Raw genomic sequence first — 24,073 nt, 5'->3', positions numbered from 1 at the left:
AGAGAGAGAGAGAGAGAGAGAGAGAGAGAGAGAGAGAGAGAGAGAGAGAGAGAGAGAGGGGAAAGACATTAATCAAAGAGTATGAATGTGTATATTTACGAACGGTATTTAGATTAATAGATAGAGGAGTTGATAAATAGAGAGATATAGATAGAATAGATGAATGGATAGACGGATAGGTAGCTGAATGAATAGATTGATAGATGTATAGACGATTTTTATTGGTGAGTAAATGAGAGAGAGAGAGAGAGAGAGAGAGAGAGAGAGAGAGAGAGAGAGAGAGAGAGAAAAACAGACCCACTCACACACACACACACACACACACACACACACACACACACACAGTAGCGTTACCTCAATTATAACGCACTGCATCTGACGCCTCAAAATACGCTAATCAGAAGTAGCTAATCACGCATTCCATCTCCACTAATGAACCCGGAACGGTATGAGGAGAGCAGTGCTGCCAAAAAAGATGATGAAACGAGACCAGTGGCGGAATGATGAATAATATAGCATTTTTCTGGCCATGCAAGCTTTTTAAATGTCTACAAATACTGGAGTGACTTCGTGAATGGTTTGGCGTGTGAGAAATTAATATTATTCGATTACAATTATGACTCGATGAATATTGATAACTCTAATTAAAAGGAGAGTGAATTAGTTGTCAATTTATTGGTATTATACGCCCGGGGAAAATATAGTGCGTGAGATCGCTCTCTATATTGGAAACTTGCTTCTTTTTATTTGTGTTTGTTTGATAAGTGGTAAAGTTTATTGGCTGTCTTGTGTTGATGTGTCCGTGGAGATATCATTGTTCTTAATTTTGTTGTTAGTGTTAGTAATAGTATTGTTAGATTGTTAGTAGTAGTAGTAGTTGTTGTTGTTGTAGTAGTAATAGCATTCTTACTGTATATTTTTGAAGTATAGTTTTATGTTGTTAATAGTAAAGTTGTCTCCTTTTAATTAATCTTAGAAAATATCATACAAACTTTTAATTCGCTTCTCTCAAAATGAAATATTCAAAATCGAGGTGTGATAATGACTCTCTCTCTCTCTCTCTCTCTCTCTCTCTCTCTCTCTCTCTCTCTCTCTCTCTCTCTCTCTCTCTCTCTCTCTCTCTCTCTGTCCTCTATGAATTTAGTGAAAACTTTTATAGCTAAAGTTTCTCTCGTTGTATGTCATTAATTTTCATAACAGAGACCTTTATCCTCCTCTTATACTCCACTTGTTTTTACGCTCCGAATATATTTCACTTTTTACGGTAAAAATGTGAAATCTCGCGCATTCCTCACCTCGATTATTTGTGTTTATATCTGGTCACTTATTTCCATCATGACCTGTACCTTTGACATTTGGGAAGGTTCAACTCTCTCTCTCTCTCTCTCTCTCTCTCTCTCTCTCTCTCTCTCTCTCTCTCTCTCTCTCTCTCTCTCTCTCTCTCTCTCTCTCTCTCTCTCTCTCTCTCTCTCTCTGAATTAGAAGAAACAAACTTTTTATGCCTCGTTACTCGTGTCTTAATCACTCTTAATGACTCGTTCTATTCATTTCGGCTGTAAATTTTTCTTTTCATCTTTCTCTCTCTCTCTCTCTCTCTCTCTCTCTCTCTCTCTCTCTCTCTCTCTCTCTCTCTCTCTCTCTCTCTCTCTCTCTCTCTCTCTCTCTCTCTCTCTCTCTCTCTCTCTCTCTCTCTCTCTCTCTCTCTCTCTCTCTCTCTCTCTCTCTCTCTCTCTCTCTCTCTCTCTCTCTCTCTCTCTCTCCACCCTTTCTTGTATCTTCTTTTCTCCCAGTCGCCCTTTTCTCTCCAGTTCATTCTTTATTTCCTTTTAATCCACTTATTAATGTTCGTATTTACACGTTATTTTCCCTTTTTTTTTCTTATTTTCTCTCTATCACTCGTTACTTATATTCGTCATACTATTTACCTGTCTTTGGTCTTCATTTTATTTTACTTTTTATTTATTAATTTTCACCATCCATTGTTTCCGTGTCCCCGCCATCCATTATGTATAGTTCATACAGTGATTTCCCACTCATCTACTTTATATTACCATTTTCTCACCCTCTATTCTCTCCATCTCTTTCACAGGTGGTCTAAGAAGTTTGTGGTGCTGGATTGCGGGACCGAAATGGCCAAGAACCTAATTATCGGACACGTGAGGGATGTGCAGATGGGCCGACGTAACTACCACTACCTTCTCTCTGGCCTGGTGAGTGTCTTGTGTGCCTCGCTTTCCTCCCTTAGCGCGTCTTGTAATAGAGAAAAGAATGTATTGTTAGGCAGACTTCCTGTGTTGGCTGGCTGGTCACGTGTTGAAAAGTAGAGACTGGTGGGTAGAGTGTGAGGATGAGTGTGTGTCTTAAGCAGTGTCATGAGTAGGTGAGTAATTTCTTTTTATATGGGGGAGAGGAAAGCTGCCAAAAAGCAACATAAGGCGGAAAAAAAAAAGCCCACTAAGTTGCCAGTCCCCTTGCAGGTCGGAGAGAGTCAGCAAAAAAAAAGTAATGCATGTCTTAAAACTAGGTGTTCTGAGTTTGAGCCTTTGTTATTGTTTTTTATTATTATTATTATTATTATTATTATTATTATTATTATTATTATTATTATCTATTTTTTTTTTTTTTTTTTCTGGAATGATGTGCGCTCTTAGGTTCTCCCAGCCTTCACATGTGTCCTGAGTTCGAGTCTATGATACTGATTTGTTATTAGTCTTATTTTCCTTGGACAATGTGCGCCCTTTGCTTCCTTCTCCCGGCCTTCACATGGGTACCAGTAGATAGTGATAAGAATGCAGAGTTGGCGGAATAAAGAACTGGCAACCCTATTCCATACGCTAAGGCTCTTTGTCCTCATGATTGAATTTGCCCACCTTTTTTTTCACGTTTATTTATTTTTTTTTAGAACTGAGCTTAGGAAAGTCTGTGAGTATTGAGGTGTTTTATGATTTTTTTTCTTTTGTTTTCTTTTCATTCATTATTCTCTTGTTTACTCTTTGTTTATGTTTAGTCATTGTTCCTTTTAACTTTTTTTGTTGCGTTGAAATCTTGGTCATTTGATTATTTTTATTTTATTTTATTTTTTTTCATTTCTTCATTTATTACGTTTTATAAATTTTCTGTTTTTTTTTTCTTATTTTTTCAATGCACCGCCAGTGTCCGATATTCACCTGTTTTTGTTACTTTTTTTCTAATGCTCTATTCTCTTCATTATGGTCTTCAGTACTTTTCCTTGCTTATTGTCACGCTTATCTTTCTTTTAAGTGAATATTTGAGTCATTTTTCCATTTTATATTTCATCATAATTACGTTTCCCTTCTTGTTTTGACTGGTGTAAGTTAATATTGCTCTTTTGTGGAATTTAATTGACTCTTTTTCATCACGTAAATATTTTGTGTACACCCAATTAGTCGCTGTTAGCCAAATATTTGTCTTTCCTTGTTGTCTTTTATTAAGTTAAGGTAAAATGTCCTCCAACACTTCCTCCTCCTCCTCCTCCTCCTCCTCCTCCTCCTCCTCCTCCTCCTCCTCCTCCTCCTCCTCCTCCTCCTCCTCCTCCTCCTCCTCCTCCTCCTCCTCCTCCTCCTCCTCCTCCTCCTCCTCCTCCTCCTCTTTCTCCTCCTCCTTCTTCTCTCTCGTCTCCTCCCTCTTCTCCTCCCCTTCTCTTCCTTCTCCTCTTCCTCCTCCTTCTCATCCACGTTCTCGTCCTCCTCGTCCTCGTCTTCTTCCTCCCCTTCGTCCTCTTCCTATCCCTCCTCCTCCTCCTCCTCCTCCTCCTCCTCCTCCTCCTCCTCCTCCTCCTCCTCCTCCTCCTCCTCCTCCTCCTCCTCCTTATTATATCATCCATCATTCACTTGACTGTTAGAAAAAAATGTGGAATAAAATATTTAGTCATAATTACATTTATAAAGGGTACGTCAAAATTTTTAGTATCAACCCAAATTAATCTCGAAGTTGACCTAAAAAAAGTATATATGATTAAAAAGTTGTTTAGGTGTGTTCGTGACTACATTAATTAGTCTTGCAGCTCTAATTAGGATTTCGTAATTAAGTATAATTGGTAATGTAATTAGAGGCGAATGATCCATGAGAGCGACTTTCCTTCCTCTCCGCCGGTCTATGTGTCTGTCTGTCCGTCTGTGTGTCTGTCTTTCCGTGTCAGTTTCTAGTATTGTATGTTTGTTCGTTTGTTTGTTTGCATACCTTTCATTACACCACATTTTGTTTTTGTTTTTTTTGTGTTCGTTTTTTTTTTTTTTTACAGTTTTTTTTTTATTTTTTTTCCTTAATTGATCAGTACTTTTTTTTCAGTTTTAATTTTTTTCAACCTTGTCTGTATATCACTTTTTTTGGTCCATTTTTATTTATTTATCACTAGGTATTTTGCATTTTTTTTCTTTTCTTTTTTTTTGCCCACTATCTATTTATCAGTATGTGTTTTGCATTTCTTTTTCTTTTTTCCTCCACCTTTTTTTTATTTATCACCTTTTCTTTTCTTTTTTGTCCACTTTATTTATTTATCAATACGTATTTTGCATTTCCTTTCTTTATTTTTGTTCTTCTTACCTGTTTATCACTTTTTTTCCTTTTGTCCATTTTATCTATTCATCACTATATATTTTCCATTTTTTTCCACCTTCTCTGTTTATCACTACATCTATAGTCTAGTTCATGACTGACTGAATAGCTGATACTGAAAGACACTTGGATGAATGGCTGGCTATATGGATGGAAGATTAGGTGGCTGGCTTATTGACTGACTGGATGGATAGATAGATGGATGACTGACTGATTGGGTGGGTGGAGGGATGACTAGCTGGCTGACTGAATGTTTGACCGACTGACTGAATAAATAAATGAATTAATTAATGGATGAAGGAGTAGGTAACTGACCCACTGAATAAATAGTCAGCTATTGGTTGGCTGCCTTGAAACCCTCCACTTTCCTCCCTCCTCTCCCCTCATTCCCTATTGCTCCATTCCCCACCAGCGATTTAAGCTTCTCAATAATTAACAAGATCACAAAATTAACATCTCATATTACCTGCAATAGCTCCAATATTCCCAGGTGATCCTGGAGTTGAAATGTCAGCGCAGGTGCGACGTAATTACCTGTCCTTTGTGAGAGTGATGTGGGGGCGAGAGGGGGAAGAGGAGGATACAGGGGATAGGAGAGGTGAATGACAGGTAAAAAGGAAGGGAGAGAAGACGATAGGTAGTTAAGCTAAAAGAGAGAGAGAGGTGAAGGAAAGAATGGAAAAGAGAGAGAGAGAGAGAAAGAGAGAGAGAGAGAGAGAGAGAGAGAGAGAGAGAAATGAAAAGAAAACAGAGGATGAGGTGGAGAACAAGAGAGTAAGAGAAAGAAATAGAAAGAGAATGGAGGAGGAACTAAGAGGGCGCAAAGAGATGTTTGACAGAACGAAGGAGGGAATAAAGGAAAGAATAACAGGAATATATGGTAGGAGGAGAAAGAGGAAGAAGAGAAAGGAAGAAAAAATGTGAGAAACGTTATGGAGAAGAAAGAGGAAGAAGGAATGATTGAATGAATAAAGGAGAGAGAGAGAGAGAGAGAGAGAGAGAGAGAGAGAGAGAGAGAGAGAGAGAGAGAGAGAGAGAGAGAGGGGTAGCTGTGTGCACAATAAGGGAAAAATCTGCATTACCAAGAGCCAGTCACCAAACGCCACGTATTTGGTGATGCATCTCATTCCCTCCCATGAGAGAATCAGGTCACGTTTATTGAGTCTTTTAAAAGCTTGTTTTCAAACACGTGTCCCTTTCATCCAGTGAAAAAAGAGAGAGGAGGAAAAAAGTAAAATGTTTTATAGGCAGAAGTTGATTATTTTATTTATTTTTCTTTTATGTGTTAGTGTTTTAGTAGTAGTAGTAGTAGTAGTAGTAGTAGTAGTAGTAGTAGTAGTAGTAATTGCTGTTGTTGTTGTTGTTGTTGTAGTTGTAGTAATAACAGTGGTAGTAGTAGCAATAGCAGTAGCAATAGTAGTAGTAGTAGTAGAGGTAACAGTAGTAATAATGGTAGTTATAGTAGCCGTTGTTCTTGTAGCAATAATAGTCGATACTGTTGTAGTAATAGTAACCGTTGTAGTCTGGTTAAGAGTATGCACAGTGGGCATTAAAGGATAAACACTAGTTGTATACATACCTACAAATACATAAGGGTAATGCACACACACACACACACACACACACACACACACACACACACACGGATGGCTTGTGACGTAAAACTTAATGGTCTGCACCTCTTTAATTTTCTCTCTCTCTCTCTCTCTCTCTCTCTCTCTCTCTCTCTCTCTCTCTCTCTCTCTCTCTCTCTCTCTCTCTCTCTCTCTCTCTCTCTCTCTCTCTCTCTCTCTCTCTCTCTCTCTCTCTCTCTCTCTCTCCATACCTTCCTTTCCACCTTCGTTTTCGTTATCGTTTCTTTCAACAGTTTACTTCTCTTTCTCCTTCAATTATCACTTCTTCCCCCTTTCCTTACTTTCTGTTTCCTTACCTCTCTTTCCCTCCTTTCAATTTTCCCTTTCTTCCTGTCTTGTTACTTCAGCTCTCCTTCTTTCCTCTATTCTTGTATTTTATCCTTTATATCCACTTCCACTCTATTTATCGTTTTCTCTCGCAATTCTGTTTCTCTTTCCACTCTCCTTCAGTCTTTTCCTTCTTCCTTTTGTCCTTCCTTATTTCATCCTCTATATACAGATCTTATTTTCTTTTTATATCTACCTTCGTGTTTCTATGTAGTTTCCTTCACTTCATTATCTTTCTTTCCATATATTTGTTTCTCATTTTCTCTTTTTTTTATGTTACTTTGTGTCTTCCTCTCTCTCTCTCTTACTTTTTTTTTCTCTATTTTATTTTGTTCTACTTTCATCTTTCCTTCAGTAGTCGCTTCATTCACTGTTTTGCTTCTTTCTCTCCTACTCTCCTTCACTTTTACCCTTTCCCTTTTTTCTGCTACTTCACCTTGCCCTTTTACCGTCATCCCTTTATTTTTTCTTTACCTCACATCTCTCTCTCTCTCTCTCTCTCTCTCTCTCTCTCTCTCTCTCTCTCTCTCTCTCTCTCTCTCTCTCTCTCTCTCTCTCTCTCTCTCTCTCTCTCTCTCTCTCTCTCTCTCTCTCTCTCTCCTACACACCTTGTCAACTGTACACTGTGTCCTTCTCACTTCCTTTCGCCCTTTCTCACTCCTCACTCCTTTCACTCACTACTCACCACTGTTTCTGCTCCCACGCAGGTGATGGATGAAAGGTGGGAAGAGGATGTGAAGGAGTTTGGTGCTGTCAACATCACCGGTTTCAGAATTGTCGACACCACCAGGCCCTACGTGAGGAACTTTCTCAATACCTGGATGAGTCTCGACACCGACCTCTTCCCTGGGGCTGGCAACAACTACATCTCCGTGAGTACCTGTGTGTGTGTGTGTGTGTGTGTGTGTGTGTGTGTGTGTGTGTGTGTGTGTGCGCTTCCCATGTTACACCTATTTAGTTCTCTGTCGTACTCTGAGAATGTGGAGTGTCAGATCGGGGGATTGAGTTACAGCAGGCAGTATTTTATTTTTGCTTAATGTTCTCTGGAAGGTAGAACTGAAAAGATATAAAGTAAGGAAATTATTTTGTAAAAGTATATACTGCAAGTTCTTTCATCATTATTAAGTGCCGAGCTGGTGTGAGGAAAAAAATGCAAGAAACGTTTTTTCTTCTTCTCTATTGTCGTTTAAATGTGCCCCTACGCGTGACCGTATGAAATAAAATAATGATGGTTGATGTTTTGAGACACACCCTCAGTGAATGTAGAGGAAAATGGTTGAAAGCAAACTGGATACTCCATTTACGCTCAGAAATGATAAGAAATAAGAAATAGAAATTCACAAGCACTTCCATTTATATACACTAAACGGGAACAAATGGACAGATGATTGTAAAGGTTAGATATTCGTTTGTAAAAATCAGAGACATTAAAACTTTTTTTATTCACACAAAAAAATGAACTAAGAAAATATACCTGAGCATCCTCTCGATATAGTCGACGCATAATGGTAATGATTTAAAGGGAACACTGTTAGCCGAGTGTGTGTCCCGCGTCGTGCTCGTCTCGGCTTCCTTTGCCTCTCCCGCCTCAGTTAAGGGCGTTACCTAACCGTGAGGCTCAGACAGGCCAGGACTGGCTGTGCTCCGCCGCACCTCTCATCTCCTTACGCTTTGTTCCTAGGATTGTGTTAGGTCATCGTCATTATTATTATCAACTTCAATGTCTACGGTTGCATTCAAACGATTTTGGATCCATGTACATTTATTTATTTTTTCTTGTAGGCTGTTGTCGTCATTGATGTATTCAAGAATGCGTTTAGAATTTTTGTTATATTCGATTAATAAGAATAAAGAACTAAATGCATATTAGCACACAGCTGCATTCATACAACGCTTCAGCTCAATATACTAAAATCATACATATCCAATAGCTACAACACTACAACACATTACATCGTAGGAAGCTGTGAATGAATAACAAAAGTGACTGACATTTCCAGGATATCTAATTGGGCTTTTCCTTCGTCCATTATCAGCAAAGACTGGCCCAAGTTGTTAATTCCACTTATTAATGTGTCCATGATACTTTACTAAAGGCTGCTTCTGTTTCCTCGTAAATTAGCGAAAAACTGAGTAATTAAGACAATGAATTAGTCTTTTTCCATCTAACGTGTGTGTGTGTGTGTGTGTGTGTGTGTGTGTGTGTGTGTGTGTGTGTGTGTGTGTGTGTGTGTGTTTCTACTTGTTTGTATTCCCGCCCAGGTGAATTGTGCATGTACATGTATTTGTGTTCTGTCTTTCTTTCTTCTCTGCTGTTTCTACATTTTTCCGTCTAATTCTCGATTTTCATTTATCTCGCTTGCCTGTGTGTCTGTTTTTCCCTTCATGTGCTAAGTGCGTATGTGTCTATGTCTGTGTCTGTGTCTGTTCCTGTGCCTCCTTCCTTGCAGCTATATTTTTCTCACCCCGTCTGGTTCAGTATTTACTTCTTTCAATTCCTCTCTCTCTCTCTCTCTCTCTCTCTCTCTCTCTCTCTCTCTCTCTCTCTCTCTCTCTCTCTCTCTCTCTCTCTCTCTCTCTCTCTGTGCCTTATATGTATTACGTCTGCCTGTCTAGTCCGGAGCTCTCTCTCGCCACGTTCTGAATCTGGAATAACCGTATTTTATCTCCCTGCAGTTGTTTGGTCTGGTTTGAATGTCGTGAACGGAAGGGCGAGGTCTGTCCCGGTAACTGTCAAATTGAATGAGGTATAGCGTCGCAGCAAGACCATTATACAATACAGTACAATAGGAGGTAAACAATCTGGTAACTCGGTGGTTTGCGAGCCCGATTGACACTTGCTCGAATCCCGGGTCATACCATGTGCGCTTTTCACGTGAATTTATGGGCAAAAGGAGGTATTATTTGGGTGGGTTTTTTACTGTATAGCCCGTGTTTACCTGATGAGTCGGAAGTTGTGACCTGCTGCTAGGTAGAGAGACAAACTGAATATAAAAATACACACAGGGTGAATTGACTATCCCCGGCATAGTGTACCACGTTGACCGCTCCCATCAGCCAATCACATTATCAAATTCCATGATGTTTCCTTAATGTTAAATGTATTCGGAGATGTAATGTATATATTAGTATATATGTATGTAAATGTGGATTTTAGCTCTGAGGCTCTAAGATTGATTATCAGATTATTATCATTATTATTATTATTATTATTATTATTATTATTATTATTATTATTATTACGACCACTTCTTTTCTTGTCAATTAGGCTTTCCGAAATTGTAATGAAATCTTAAAAAAAAAACGTTGAATGGAATCCTGGAGGCCATGTTGAGGGATTAAGAGGCCACAAGGACTGAAGGCAGTGAAGGAGAGCGGAAACATTCTGCCGCAGACGTTTATTGTGATGTGTTGTTCTATCCCATACAGTTGTTTTATGGATGCCTTTGAAGGTACCCGTGAATGTGACTGGCATAACGTTCCTCTTACAAAGTAAAGTTGCCACCGCGTTTAATCCTTTTACTCTTATGGTCGGTCTTTGTTAACATTTAAAGCAGTGTAAAAATGTTGGCGAGGACACAAAAAGAGGGAATAGCAGAAATATTTTCTCTTAAGGCTGCAGAATTATTTAAGAGATTCTCGTTAAAAGAAAGTGTCTGAAAATTATAAACGATTATGAGGAGACTTTGTCTCTTAAAGAAAAGTTGTTGTTGATTTCATTCTAATCATCTTTGTACCCTTGACAATATTCTATAGCACACGTATTAAAAAAAAAAGAAATACAATGTCTGCAGTCCGTATGAATCTGTTTACAAATATATAGATATATTATTCTAATGAATAAACATATTTTTCTCTTTCTATAGACCAAGTTGCTACCAAATTATCATTGTGTCCAACTTTTCCATCACGCTTATTTATTATTCTCGCATTTCAAAGCATCCACGATAGTATGTTTGGCACAATATTGCTTATTTCAAGAGCAGAGTATCGCCTGAGTCTCGTGTTTCTTTCACTGCAATAAGTTTTTTTTTTCAGTGTCAGCAGTGTAGAAGACTGGGGATGAGTTGTGGTGGTGGCGTGCAGAATAGTGTCGGCAGGGAAGGCGTAAAGCAAGCAGTGAACAAGCTGAAACATTGTATTGCAAAGTCTCTGATTATCTCTTTTCTTGCTTCTTCATGTTTTTTTTTTTCATTTATACAAAGACTCGGTTAGATAATGTTATTTTATATAATTATTATTTACAAGAAAAATGTTTGTATCATTTATAACATTTTTATTCGGTAACACCAATAAACATGTATCATCTTAATTTTCTTATCTTGGATGTGTCAAGATAAAGTAATAACTAACTGCATATCCAGATAAGTTGCCTGCTTCCAGTACTCACCATTGGAAATATCATCTTTATTTTTTCTAAAAATACGGATTTACTTATTTATATTCTGTCCTAAATTAAATGTGTAGTACATCGGTTATATTTGAATAAGAAAATTACTTACACGCCTTACTATAAAGCTACTTCTCTTAATATTTCAGCATAATTTTCAACATTAAATAACATCTTGTTCGTTATCGTGTTCCACGTTGCGTTAATGAAAAGTCATCGCGCCTACATAATACCTCATGACGATATTCATTCATTATTGACTAAGGAAGAAATCTGTAATCTATACGAATACATTTAAAAAGGCAATCATTTTAGCATTTTGCCTCAGCATGAATTAAAAATGTAAGCATTGAACCATAATTCCTTGCCGACGGTCCATTATTTGAGGAACAGCGTAAGAAATCCAAACACATATTTAGAAAATTACAGATAATTATTACCCCCCAATCTGGAGCAGTACACCTGTAGGAGAAAAAATATATAGAATCGATTCAGAAATTGATAAAGGTAATTAACATTTCTTCGCTCGTGAGTAGAAAGGGAAAAAATTTACTTGAAACCTTTTGCTCTTTGTTGTTCAGGGATTGTGACAGGAGACGGTCTGCTCGCACCGAGACAAGAAGGTTGACTACCACGCAGCCACAGGAGACTTGTTAACTGTTTGTTGTGGCAGATTGTTTGCAAAGATACGCCTGGTGGAGAACAGCGAAGGCGTGATGGCGGTGCAGAAGAGGAAGGTAGCAAGGAAAAACAAAGACGATGGTGAGAAGGAAAGGAAGGCGGAGGAGGAAGAGTGCCGGAAAGCGCGAGATGGAAAGAGGAAAGCTGTTAAAGAGAGTGAGAAAGGCGAAATGTGAGACGTACGAAAGCGAAATAGGAATCAACAAGGAAATAAAAGCTTAAAATAGTACTCAAAGACACACACACACACACACACACACACACACACACACACACACACACACACACACACACACACACACACACACACACACACAGATCAGGGTACGCAGTCTTGAGATCGTTCCCAAACTGCAAATAAGTTTGATGTCAAATACACACACACACACACACACACACACACACACACACACACACACACACACACACACACACACACACAGAGAGAGAGAGAGAGAGAGAGAGGGTGGAGAAAGGCCTAAGGGACAAAAGAAATTGTACTAAGGCAGCCGAAAGGAAGTTTCAAAGAACAGCAGTTGCCTAGTTAGCCATTTTGAAATACAATTCGTCTCTCTCTCTCTCTCTCTCTCTCTCTCTCTCTCTCTCTCTCTCTCTCTCTCTCTCTCTCTCTCTCTCTCTCTCTCTCTCTCTCTCTCTCTCTCTCTCTATATATATATATATATATATATATATATATATATATATATATATATATATATATACACACACACACACACACACACACACACACACACACACACACACACACACACACACACACACACACACACACACACATGCACACATACATGTAGATTGGCACAGTACATGGTATGGAGGGCCAGTCAGCATGTAAGCTTTAAGTGAGAGGTGTACCCTTCGTGTGCACGCAGACCAAAGGTGATGTGCGCCCTATCTCTGTGTGTGTGTGTGTGTGTGTGTGTGTGTGTGTGTGTGTGTGTGTGTGTGTGTGTGACTAACGTATTGATGAACATTTATTTTTTGCTTACTTTGTTTGCATATTAGTTTTGTTTGTTAAGGTATCTGATTTACGTAGATGGCTCAGTTAGTTCCATCGTGTAGTTAGTCTGCTTCATTTGTGTTGGTAATTTTATGGTTTAGTTTTTAATTTGTCGGACAGTTAGTTAGATTAGTTTGTAGGTTAATATGTAAGTTAATTAGCTTAGTTCCTTAGTTAAGTTAACTGCCGTTGATTATTTTGTTAGGGGAACTTACTTTCAACCTTGAGGAAAGCTCTAAACACACACACACACACACACACACACACACACACACACACACACACACACACACACACACACACACACACACACACACACGCGTTACTTTTATTCCCACGAAGAAAAAAAAAGACGTGAATAGAGACTACCAAAACAGAGATCTGTCAGTTATTAAAAATTCACTAACAGTCACTACAAAAAAAATTCTATATATACGGCATAGCATATCTCAAAATAACAAACGGAAATAAAAATGAATAGTGAAACGAATAAATTTTTGACTCATATTGTTAGGAGCATCTGGTTGACTCGGTAGATTGTTTTCAGTTATAATGTTTGTGCCATTTCTTTCAACAAATATAGAAGAGTCCTTTATTCCTGCTTGGAGGTAACAATGGTACATACCTGTCTGCTGAGGGAACGCTGGTGGTGGAAATCGGCAGTAAAAGATGAGAGAGAGAGAGAGAGAGAGAGAGAGAGAGAGAGAGTACACGGTGAACCAAAATCCCAGCTCGTTCCGTATCCTCCCCAGTACCTTCTCTTTCCTCTCCTCTCCTCTCTCTCCCCACTCTTTCTCCATCTTCCCTCCCTCCCTCCCTTTCCCTCTTCCTCCTTCCCTTCTCCTTCGCATCTCCATCGCGCACGACGATATTGCCTTAAAAATATAAAACCTCCTTCAAGAGTGTACCGTTCCAATATTCGTGGCTCGCCGTCCCCCTCAGGCCGCCCTGAGAGCCGCTGCCCCCCACGCTAGGGAAATATAATGCGCTTAAATAAACCACATCCCCTTCCTCCTCTGCCGCTCCTTCTGCTGCGTCTCCTACCTCTATATCCTTCCCATAGGAGTTGGTGTAGTCTGTGGTGGGTTGTATTCTGTATGTGGTGTTCTGTGGGTTTCTAGAACTTTGACTTTTTTTTTCTTCTATTGTTTTCTTTATTTTAAGGGACGTAGAGTGTTGTTTTCTTCACTCTAAAGGTTGTGTTCTTAAACGTTTTAGGTTATCATCATTTTATTTTAAGGTCACATAGATTTGTTCAGTGTTCAAGATGATGTTTTCTTGCCTCTCATTTATAGGCCATAATCATCGTCAAACTCTCGCTGATGGCACGAACAGTCTCTTGGAAATCATTAGTAACTTTTGTCATAGTTTGTTGAAGTATTCGAGATGTTCTGTCGAGGCTTCTTGGAATACGAACCTGTGTAATCTCTTATCAGTAATGTAACTCATTATTAATTTTCCTTTTCCAATGCATCTAATGTGTCATTTCTTTTGGATTACTGTTTCTAATGCTCAGTGACGGTATTCTAAAACCATTCAGCGTCTTTCTCAGTTATGGAATATCGTCAAAATCTTTCTGCTTCCCGTGATAATATTCTAACCTAGGTAATACACTCTTAATAGTTTTTATATATAGTTATTTGTGATTTCAAGAGTGTTTTCACCATTTCAGGCATAGTTTAACAAAGACTGCAAACCAGCAGTGAAAGAAAACACTTACAGTAAATCGATCAATAATTTTAGTGGTCTTTAAGAATAGTTCCTATAAGAAATCGAAGTATATCAAAGTACTGGCTTCGACTTTTCGTCTCACTTTCTCCATGTAGAATGTTTGGTGTGTGTGTGTGTGTGTGTGTGTGTGTGTGTGTGTGTGTGTGTGTGTGTGTGTGTGTATGTTTAAAATCAGTTTTTTGTCCTAATATTCTCTTTCATAGATTTTTTGTTGGGATTGTGGGATGGCATTGTTCAGATATTATCAGTGTGAGGCTGGATTGGAAAAGTGATTACGTGATGAAACGCTTTTCTAATGTAAGTAATTCATATTTCCAAGCGTTAATCTGCAGATTCAGTGTAGTTTTTTAATTTATTTTCACAAACTGTGATATGTGTATTTATCAGTTTATAAATATTTACAATTCTCTATGCATACGGCGCACAAATCCATAGATATCATTATTTGGGCATAAATTGAGTAATTTTGCGTATAGAGGTATATTAAGTGTATGCTATTTATGAGCGTTTTCACAAAAGAGAAAAAAAATAGTTATACACTGGAACTGGCAAAATTATCAACCTTTTTCAAAACTTGTTCTGTAGTAAAATTTTGAGAGGTGCATTGGGCAAAGGTTTTATTTATTTATTTTTTTTATTTATATCTATTACATCATTTTATTTATAGCTTCCTGCCTTTGTGTAAACCTGTTGACAAGTAAAATTATAAAAAAAATAAATAAACAGTAAAAGCACCATGAAATAATATACGAAAGAAAAACAATTTAATACAGTAACGTGACAATGACGTGACACTGTGATACATAAATAGAAATGAATCACTAAAACCATCACATAATATTAAACCAAGTGTAGCATTTTAATACAAGGTTAAGAACGTGGCCCCATGTTTCATATATGAATTTCCCAGCATTGCATAAAGAGGCCACGATGAAATAAAAAGAGAAAAAAAAGAGTGTAAATGCGAGTAAAATCCAGCTATTATGCCGGCTTTGCGAGGATAACGTCCCATAATGCACCGGCGATTCATTCCTCTCACCTATACAGCGGCGGGTTTATATGCTACAGCCCGCCAGGTCTGTGACGTCAACCCCAAACTGACCAATGGGAGAGCTCACAACCAGACCAGCAGCCAATCACAGCGAGGCAGGATGGATTGATAGACGGATGGTCGGCTTTCATTCCCGTGTCAGGTGAATGTAAAAATGAAGGAGTGAATGAAAATTTTTAGCCGAGTTATTGTTTGTTTATTTTTGCTTCGGGTAGGGGGTGAGTATAGAATGTGGATAGGAATGTGAGGCTATAGGGAGAGAGAGAGAGAGAGAGAGAGAGAGAGAGAGAGAGAGAGAGAGAGAAGGAGAGACGGAGAAAGGTTTAACAGTGACGGACAAAAAATCAGCACACACACACACACACACACACACACACACACACACACACACACACACACACACACACACACACACACACACACACACACATAGGGAAAAAATCGAATCAGAAGTTGCATTTCTTTTCCACTTACATGAAACTGTTGAGTAGGGGAGGCGAGGCATTGGGATCGCGACAGGACTGCATTGAGGGCACCTTGAGTGGTCTTAATAGCGAAGGAGGAGGAAGAGGAAGAGGAAGAGGAAGGAGCTGGAGGAGGACAAGCAGAAGGAGGAGTGGAATTCAACATCCACAAGAAGGCTAAACTCTTTCATTCTCCTCTTCCCTGGTCCTTCTCTTCCTCCTCCTCCTCCTCCTCCTCTTCCTCCATCATCATCAAGAGAAAAAAAATCTTCCTGTTTTCGATTTTCTCCTCAATGCCTCTTTTGTTTATATTTTCACGGATCATTTTCCATTTTCGTTTTCTTTTCTTTAGTTTGTTTTCTTCCTCTCCAATCAGTTATGGTCTGTTAGTCTCTCATGTCTTCACTTTTCGTCACACTAGTTTTAATGGATTTATTATTTTTCTCGGTTGTATGTGATTGTGAACCCTATTATTGCACTTACTTGTTGCCATGTGTGTGTGTGTGTGTGTGTGTGTGTGTGTGTGTGTGTGTGTGTGTGTGTGTGTCTTACAGGTGCTTAACTGAATGGAAAAGTTCTATTATATACATTTATTAAGGTCATTTTCTTTTTTTTTTTTTTCATTTTTCTCCTTTTTTTCTTTCTTTTTCTTCTTTTTTTTCTTTTCCTTTTCTTTCTTCTTCTTCTTCTTCTTCTTCTTCTTCTTCTTCTTCTTCTTCTTCTTCTTCTTCTTCTTCTTCTTCTTCTTCTTCTTCTTCTTCTTCTTCTCACTACCACCAGCACCACCACCACCTCCTCCTCCTCCTCCTCCTCCTCCTCCTCCTCCTCCTCCTCCTCCTCCTCCACCTCCTCCTCCTCCTCCTCCTCCTCTTCCTCTTCCTCCTCCTGATGATGATCTAAGAGCGGCGAAAAATGTGAAAAGGATGCACACACACACACACACACACACACACACACACACACACACACACACACACACACACACTGTAATTCACTCAGATAACATGTAGCAGAAATACCGAAAATATACGTGAATATTATAAGAAAATTATCCACGGAGTCTGTTTTCAAAATATCTGTATATATTTGTACGTACTGGAACTTTGAAGAATGGATAGGAGTATGTATGTTCGTATGTATGTTTGGATAGATGTGTGTATTTTATTATAGATAGTTACGCCTTTATTTCTTTATTTACATCTTTCCTCTCATGAGACTTAAAGAGAAAAATAGAAAAAAATGTGTCTTTTGGAATCAGCATTGGAATAGTACACACACTCTCTCTCTCTCTCTCTCTCTCTCTCTCTCTCTCTCTCTCTCTCTCTCTCTCTCTCTCTCTCTCTCTCTCTCTCTCTCTCTCTCTCTCTCTCTCTCTCTCTCTCTCTCTCTCTCTCACACACACACACACACATTCACACAGGAAACACACACACACTCTTACACACACACACACACACACACACTCGGACTTGAACTGTGAGCCAACATATTTCAATAGCAGAGGCAGAGAAAGTATTCAGTTTGAGAAGTGCTTCATGAGAGAGAGAGAGAGAGAGAGAGAGAGAGAGAGAGAGAGAGAGAGAGACTAACCTTATTTCTTTATATATTTCTAAATTCAAAAATATATATATATGTATAAAGAGTATAATTATTATTTTAATGAGAACGTGAATTTTAAGATTTTTGTTTACCATTCTTCATTTTCTGTTTATTTTAAGTATATTTTTACGATTTAGAATGTCTGATATTCTAACAGCGTCCATCTTCCAGAGAGAGAGAGAGAGAGAGAGAGAGAGAGTAACGACGACCCTGCTATTCATCCTTACTTTCATACTCGTTTCGTCTCTGCTGATGCTCTCCTCTCCCTCCCACTCCCCTTTACTCTCCCAGCCTCTCCCGTGCCCTCTCCCTTTCTCCCTCACTCTCCCGGGCCTTACTACTGATCATATCAAATAGTAGCTCACTCAGAATGCCATCAATCTGGAGTTTAATTTCCGGAGAATACATTTGTTTCTCGCATCACGCCAACTTCCTGAAGAGGTAAGGTCGTCCTCCTCCTCTTCCTCTTCTTCCTTCTCTTCCTCCTCCTCCTCCTCCTCTTCCTCCTCCTCCTCCTCTTCTTCCTGGTAATGTCTTGTCAACGATGGATTAATGTTCCTCTTTTCGTGTTCCCCTCAACGACATTCAGTGGTTTGTTTTGTTTTTTTTTGTTTTGGGATTATTTTTTTCATATTCTCGTGTTTTGTATATTTTATCCCCTCCTTCTCTCATTTTTCTCACGCGCCAGAGGAAAAACTTTTATGCCGCGAGGTTTTCCAAGTGTGGTAAGAGTGACTTAAGTTTGGGAAAGAGGCCACGGGTGTCTTTTTTTCATTACTTTTTTGGTTATATGATTCATTGTAACCTATTTTTTGTGGTTTTCCTTATTCTTCTATTATACTTAGGTTTTCTCTTTAAGTTATTGTGTTTATTGTATTTGTTGTTATGGTGTACAATTTCCCTTTTTTTTTTTTTTGGGGGGGTTATATGATTTATTGTGAGCTATTTTTTGTCCTTTTTCTCTACTCCTCTATTATAGTTCATAGGTTTTCTCTCTTAGTTATTGTGTTTCTTGTATATGTTGTTACGGTGTCGTGTACAATTTTCTTTTTTTCCTGATAAGCTATTGAATTTCTGGTCTGGTCTTGTATTTCTTCCTTCCTGTGACTTCGACTCTTACGAGGTTGGTTTGAAGACGCTTAGCCTTTAAATTTGTATAATCGAGTTTCACCATCTTTTCTAACAAGATATGTACAGTTTTTTTTTCATTTTATTATTTTTTTCAAGTATATTTTGTCCCTGTTTTTTTGTCTCGTTTTACATATAGAAAATAGCAATATTGTTAAAATTTACGTTATTTGTTTTTATTATTGGGTGTTTTCATGTTTTCATTATTTATATTGATTTGCGTTTCGGTTATTTTTTTGTGTTTTTTTCATCGTGCTTTTTTTACGGTCCTTATTTGTACTTTCTCTGTGTTTTAAATTCTTGTTTTCCAGATTTTTCATTGATTTATATGTCATTAATCCTTCATACAAGTCTTCAATAATTCTTGTAATTTTCCTAATATTTTCCTTGTTTCGTCTTTTTATGTTCCCTTCATTCTGCGGCTTCGCTAGACAAGGCTTTCTTCCTCTCACCCCCATTCTGCCCAACTCCATAATGCAAGACCTAACCATTACCCTCAATCATTCATACTTTTTCTGGTAAACTCTGGAACTCCCTACTTGCCTTTGTATTTCGAACTTCCTATGACTTGCCTTCATTTAAGAGGGAGGTTGCATGAGATTTATCCGTTTTGTAGGGGGCTAACTCTCTCGGACCTGCAAGGGGAGTGGCAACTAAGTTTTTTTTTTTGGTTTATGTTGTCTTTAGCCAGCTTTCCCCTCATACATAAAGAAATAAAATCATGGCAATCTTGGATATAGAGGACGAAAAATCACCTCACTCCATCCCATTCCTTTTTAGTCCAACAACCCCCTCACCCTCCCACTGCCCCCACTCGTATGCCGGGAAATACAGCGCTACATTACCATACCAGCGACCCTCTTACGCTTCTGTGCATCTTCATTACGGAGTCTTTCATAGTCTGCCCCTCACTCACCCTGTGTCTTAACGTTTTCTGTGAGCCGCATAAATTCCCCCTGATTGATGACTCCCTTTTCGAGGCTTCCACCAAGGGGTATTAAGATCGCCTTTTGCATGTCAATGAGTGCGTACGTGCTTGAAAGGATTGCATATTCATACCGTATTTATTCAACGGTGTTATCCATGGGAAGACTCTGATCTGCATGAGGTATCCCTGAAGAAAATGGATGTTTGTCTTGCTGGGTGGAAAGGCGGGAAGATCTAGAGGTTGCGTTTTCTTTGACCTCTGTGCACTGTACTGTGTTTGAAGCTTTGTTATTGTTATGATTATTTTTTTCGCATCCTTTTTCTTTATATTTTTTTTTTATCATGTATTTATATTTTGTTTCTTTCTTCGCATTTTTTTTTTTTTTTGCTTTCTTTTATATTTTTCCTCGTTCTTTATTAAACACCTTCCATTTTTTTCCGCATATTTTTTTTTTTTTTTACCTTCTTACCTTCATTTATCCCCTCCCTCTTTTTTTCTTCTTTCTTCTGTTCATTATTTCCTCCCTCTCTATTTTCTACTCCTTTCATTCATCCTTTCGTCCTTCTCTTCACTCTGCAGTTTCCATGTCATTTCAGATTTTCCTTCATCTCTCTACCTTTTATATTTTTTTCTTCCGTCTTTCCATTATTCCTTCCTTCCTTAATTCCTTCCATCCTTCTATCTTTGCTTCTTTACTCTAACCAGAATTTCGCTTGCCATCAATCGTTCCTTCGTTTATTCATACAACTTTCAAATTAATTATTTATTCTCTCCTTTGTGCATACTGAACCATTCCCTTCCTTCATTACTTCATGGATTAATTCACTCATTCATTCATTCATTCATTCTGTCTTCATGTCATTGTTAAAGTAAACTGTTTTCCTTTCCTTATTTTCTTTTATTCATCCCTCTCTCCCAACATCACTTTCCCTTCCTCCATTCCTCCCTTCCTTCATTACTTCACTCATTCATTCACTCATTCAATCTGCCTTCATGTCATTGTTGAACTAAATCGTTTTCCTTTCCTTATTTTCCTTTATTCATCCCTCTCTCCTAACATCCCTTTCCCTTCCTCCATTCTTCCCTCCCTTGCTTCCTTTCTCATGTCATCCTTTCCCTCAGCAGCTCCTCACTCGCTCTGCCGTGAAAGGCCACGAGAGCAGATTAAAGATAAGAGCAGCTGGCAGTGTTTTAAGTATCGTGCGCCAGGCAGCGAGAATTAAGCCAGGCCAGGGCAATATGCTGCCAGGAATACTAGCTAGCAGTTATCGTACTCATTAATTGTTCTTCATTGTCCCGTTTTTTTTTATTTTCTTTCTTTTTCGCTATTACTTTTCTTTTCTCTTTAGTGATGGAGGGAACTTCTTTCATCTTCACTCTCTTTCCTCGCTCAGTGTATACGCCGGAGACACAGCGATAAGAGATTTTTTCCGCTTTCTGCATACTTGTTTTCATGTTTTTCCTTCATCAAGAGAGAATGGGAAGAGGGAAGAGAGATAGAGAGGAAGTGACATGAGAATGGAACCAAGGAAGGGGAGGAAGAGGAGGGAGAAATGCAAGAGAAAAAGAGGATAAGAGAAAGAGGTAAAAGAATAGATAGGAAACTCAGGAGGAGGAGGAGGAGGAGGAGGAGGAGGAAGGAAAGCAAGTTGAAAGTAAGAGGAGCAAGATAGGAAGAATGATAGAATAGGATAAGGAGGAAAAAATATAGAAGGAGGAGGAGTTTGAAAATGGTGGAAGGCTCAGTAAGAAGAGAAGAAGAGGAAGAAGAAAAAATCAGGAAAGAAGACGGAGGAGGATTAAAAATAAGAAAAAAAAAATGGAAGATTGAAAAAACACTACGTAGATACATGACACTAAAACTAACAATGCTGATAATAATAAAAGGTGAGATAAATCAATATAATCTGCAGGTAATGGAAAGAACACTAAATACCTTTAAAAAATATAACGTAACAGGGTACAACACAACAATAATGGCGGTGAGGGAAACGCACACTTCACTGAGAGACGAAACTCCAAACGGCGCAAAATACTGACCGTGTTTGTCTGTATAATTAATTTCATTGTCTGACAGAATATGAAAGAATCATGCACAAAATTACATCTTCCACTAATTAACCTGCAGATCAGTGGACAGACAGGCAGGCGGACAGACAGACAGACAGACGGAAAAGCGGGAATGTTCGTCGGGAAAACATGTGGACTAGATGAAAGAGAAAAGTGAGATTATTATTTTTTTTTTCACTTCAGGTCATGTGAATATTAAGGTAAAGGATTAATATTAAAGTCATTTGAGTGTTATATTTTAAGTTTTGATTTTTTTATTTTTTATTTTAATCCTTGCATTCTTGAAGTATTTGTCTTTTTTTCTCAATTTTCTTTTTCTCTCTATATGTAAATACTTCCCTTTTCCCTCTCATTATCAGTTTCGTTATATCTTCTGTTAATATCTCTCCTCCTCCTCCTCCTTCTCCTCCTCCTCCTCCTCCTCCTCCTCCTCCTCGTTTTATGTTAGTTTAGATAAAGTAGTCCGCAAACAGCTAAGTAAGGGCCAGTAGACCAGCTGCTGTTTGTTCCTTCCTTGCATTCTTTTGTATTCTTTCCCCTCCTCCTCCTCCTCCTCCTCCTCCTCCTCCTCCTCCTCCTCCTCTTCCTCCTCCTCCTCCTCCTTCTAATTTCTCATCAACTCCTCTTAATACCTCCTTACTTTCCGTCCTTCACCCACTTCCTCTTTCCCTTCATCTTTTTCTTCCCTTCCTTTTTCTCCTCGTTCCATCTTCTCCCCCTTCCTCGCCATATGAGCGTGGAATGAAGAGGGTTGAATAGAGTGTGCCTAACGAAAGAGGGAAGGTAAACTGTGAATAAACAAAACAATATGAATAAACAGTGCAATTTTTTGAATACTGAAACTAATCACGGAAAAAAAAGGAGACACAAAACATAGACATGAAAATAGATGAGAAAAATTATCAATAAAGACGGAAAGGAGAGAAAGGAAAGGAAAAATAAGTATGTAAATAAAAGGAGAAATATAAAGTGAGAAAGAAAGAAAGAATAGGAATAATGGATATGGAAGATTAACTATGAAAATAAAAATGAAAAGAGGGAAAAAGATGAAGAAACAAAAAGGAAGCATAACATCGAACTTAGAGGGAGAAGTATATGGAGTGAGAGAACAGACACAAATATTCAAGGAAATAAAAGAATATATAATGAAAGAGAGAGAGAGAAAAAAGTATTAGATCAAAAATAGAGAGAATACAATAAAATAAATAGAGATGAAGATAAATCACAAAAGAAACAGAAGTAAGAAATAGAAAGGATAGGAAAATTAATATGATTACAAGAAGAGAGGAATTAAAGAGAGTGAAAAGAAAATAAACACAAAATAAAAAAAAAAAAACAAGAAAGATAAAGCTATAACACACACACACACACACACACACACACACACACACACACACACACACACACACACACACACACACACACATTAATTACCGATGATTTAGAAATGGAAATGTAGTTTTTGTTTTTTTGTTTATCTGGTAACAATGAGGGAGAGTTTGAATCCAGCTCTGCCTTCCTTACCCTCTCCCTCCCTCGCACCCTCCCTCCCCTTCACCTCCATCCATCCCTCTATCCCTCCCTCTCTCCCCCAATACTCCCCCTTCTGTATTGCAATGAAGGGGGCTTTTGTGCAGGGTCATTGTGCGGACTTTGCACCAAACACGAGCAGTTTTATAGCGAGAGTCCATGATTTCCATTATTATTATTATGACTTGTTCCCTCATTCATTCCCATGGCGGTGTTTTATTTTATCTTTTTTTTTTTTTCTCAAGGTTTGCTTTGTTTTGATTTATGTGTGTGTGTGTGTGTGTGTGTGTGTGCGTGTGCTTATTTCTTTGTTTGTGTGTGGATGTTTGTTTCTTTGTTATATATTTGTTTATGTTCTTGTTTTTTTTTTTTGTTTTTGGGAGATTTTTCTTTAGTTTTGTAATCTTTTTGTTTGTTGGTGTTTTTTATTGCATTTTCTTGGTATTAGGAACAATAATGTCAACTACAACAGTAACAGCAGCAACAACAAGAAATACTACTACTACTACTATTACTACTACTACTAATAATAATAATAATAATAATAATAATAATAATAATAATAATAATAACACTATTAACCTTCCACCACCACCACTACAACCACTACTACTACTACTACTACTACTACTACTACTACTACTACTAATACTAGCATCACCTTCCATTATTCATCGGAATCCCACTTTTAAGGGCACAGATAATCACAGGGAAGGTTCGTGAGCTCACCTGTGTCCTGATTAATTACGTCATACAGGTGATTTTAGTATGGCCATCGTGATATCTTTCTTACTGCGCTCTCTCTCTCTCTCTCTCTCTCTCTCTCTCTCTCTCTCTCTCTCTCTCTCTCTCTCTCTCTCTCTCTCTCTCTCTCTCTCTCTCTCTCTCTCTCTCTCTCTCTCCCATCCACACATCCCACCTCTTTTTTTTTACCATCTTTCCTT

General features: G+C 38.3%; 1 protein-coding gene across 4 annotated transcripts in view; it reads left to right on the top strand.

Annotated features, from left to right (window-relative positions):
- The window catches only part of LOC123502760 (glutamate receptor 1-like), an 815,513-nt gene that overhangs the window by 567,097 nt on the left and 224,343 nt on the right, over window positions 1-24,073 (top strand). For all 4 annotated transcript variants that reach the window (XM_045252006.1, XM_045252005.1, XM_045252004.1 and 1 more), the window contains exons 7-8: window positions 2,090-2,210; window positions 7,244-7,408. In XM_045252006.1, the coding sequence (XP_045107941.1) occupies window positions 2,090-2,210; window positions 7,244-7,408 (286 nt within the window). The remainder of the gene's footprint in view (window positions 1-2,089; window positions 2,211-7,243; window positions 7,409-24,073) is intronic.

The sequence above is a fragment of the Portunus trituberculatus genome, chromosome 12, assembly GCF_017591435.1.
Source record: "Portunus trituberculatus isolate SZX2019 chromosome 12, ASM1759143v1, whole genome shotgun sequence".
In the NCBI taxonomy this organism is placed as follows: domain Eukaryota; kingdom Metazoa; phylum Arthropoda; class Malacostraca; order Decapoda; family Portunidae; genus Portunus; species Portunus trituberculatus.
Note: the sequence above shows the minus strand (reverse complement) of the source record. Positions and strands in the feature narration are given on the sequence as shown.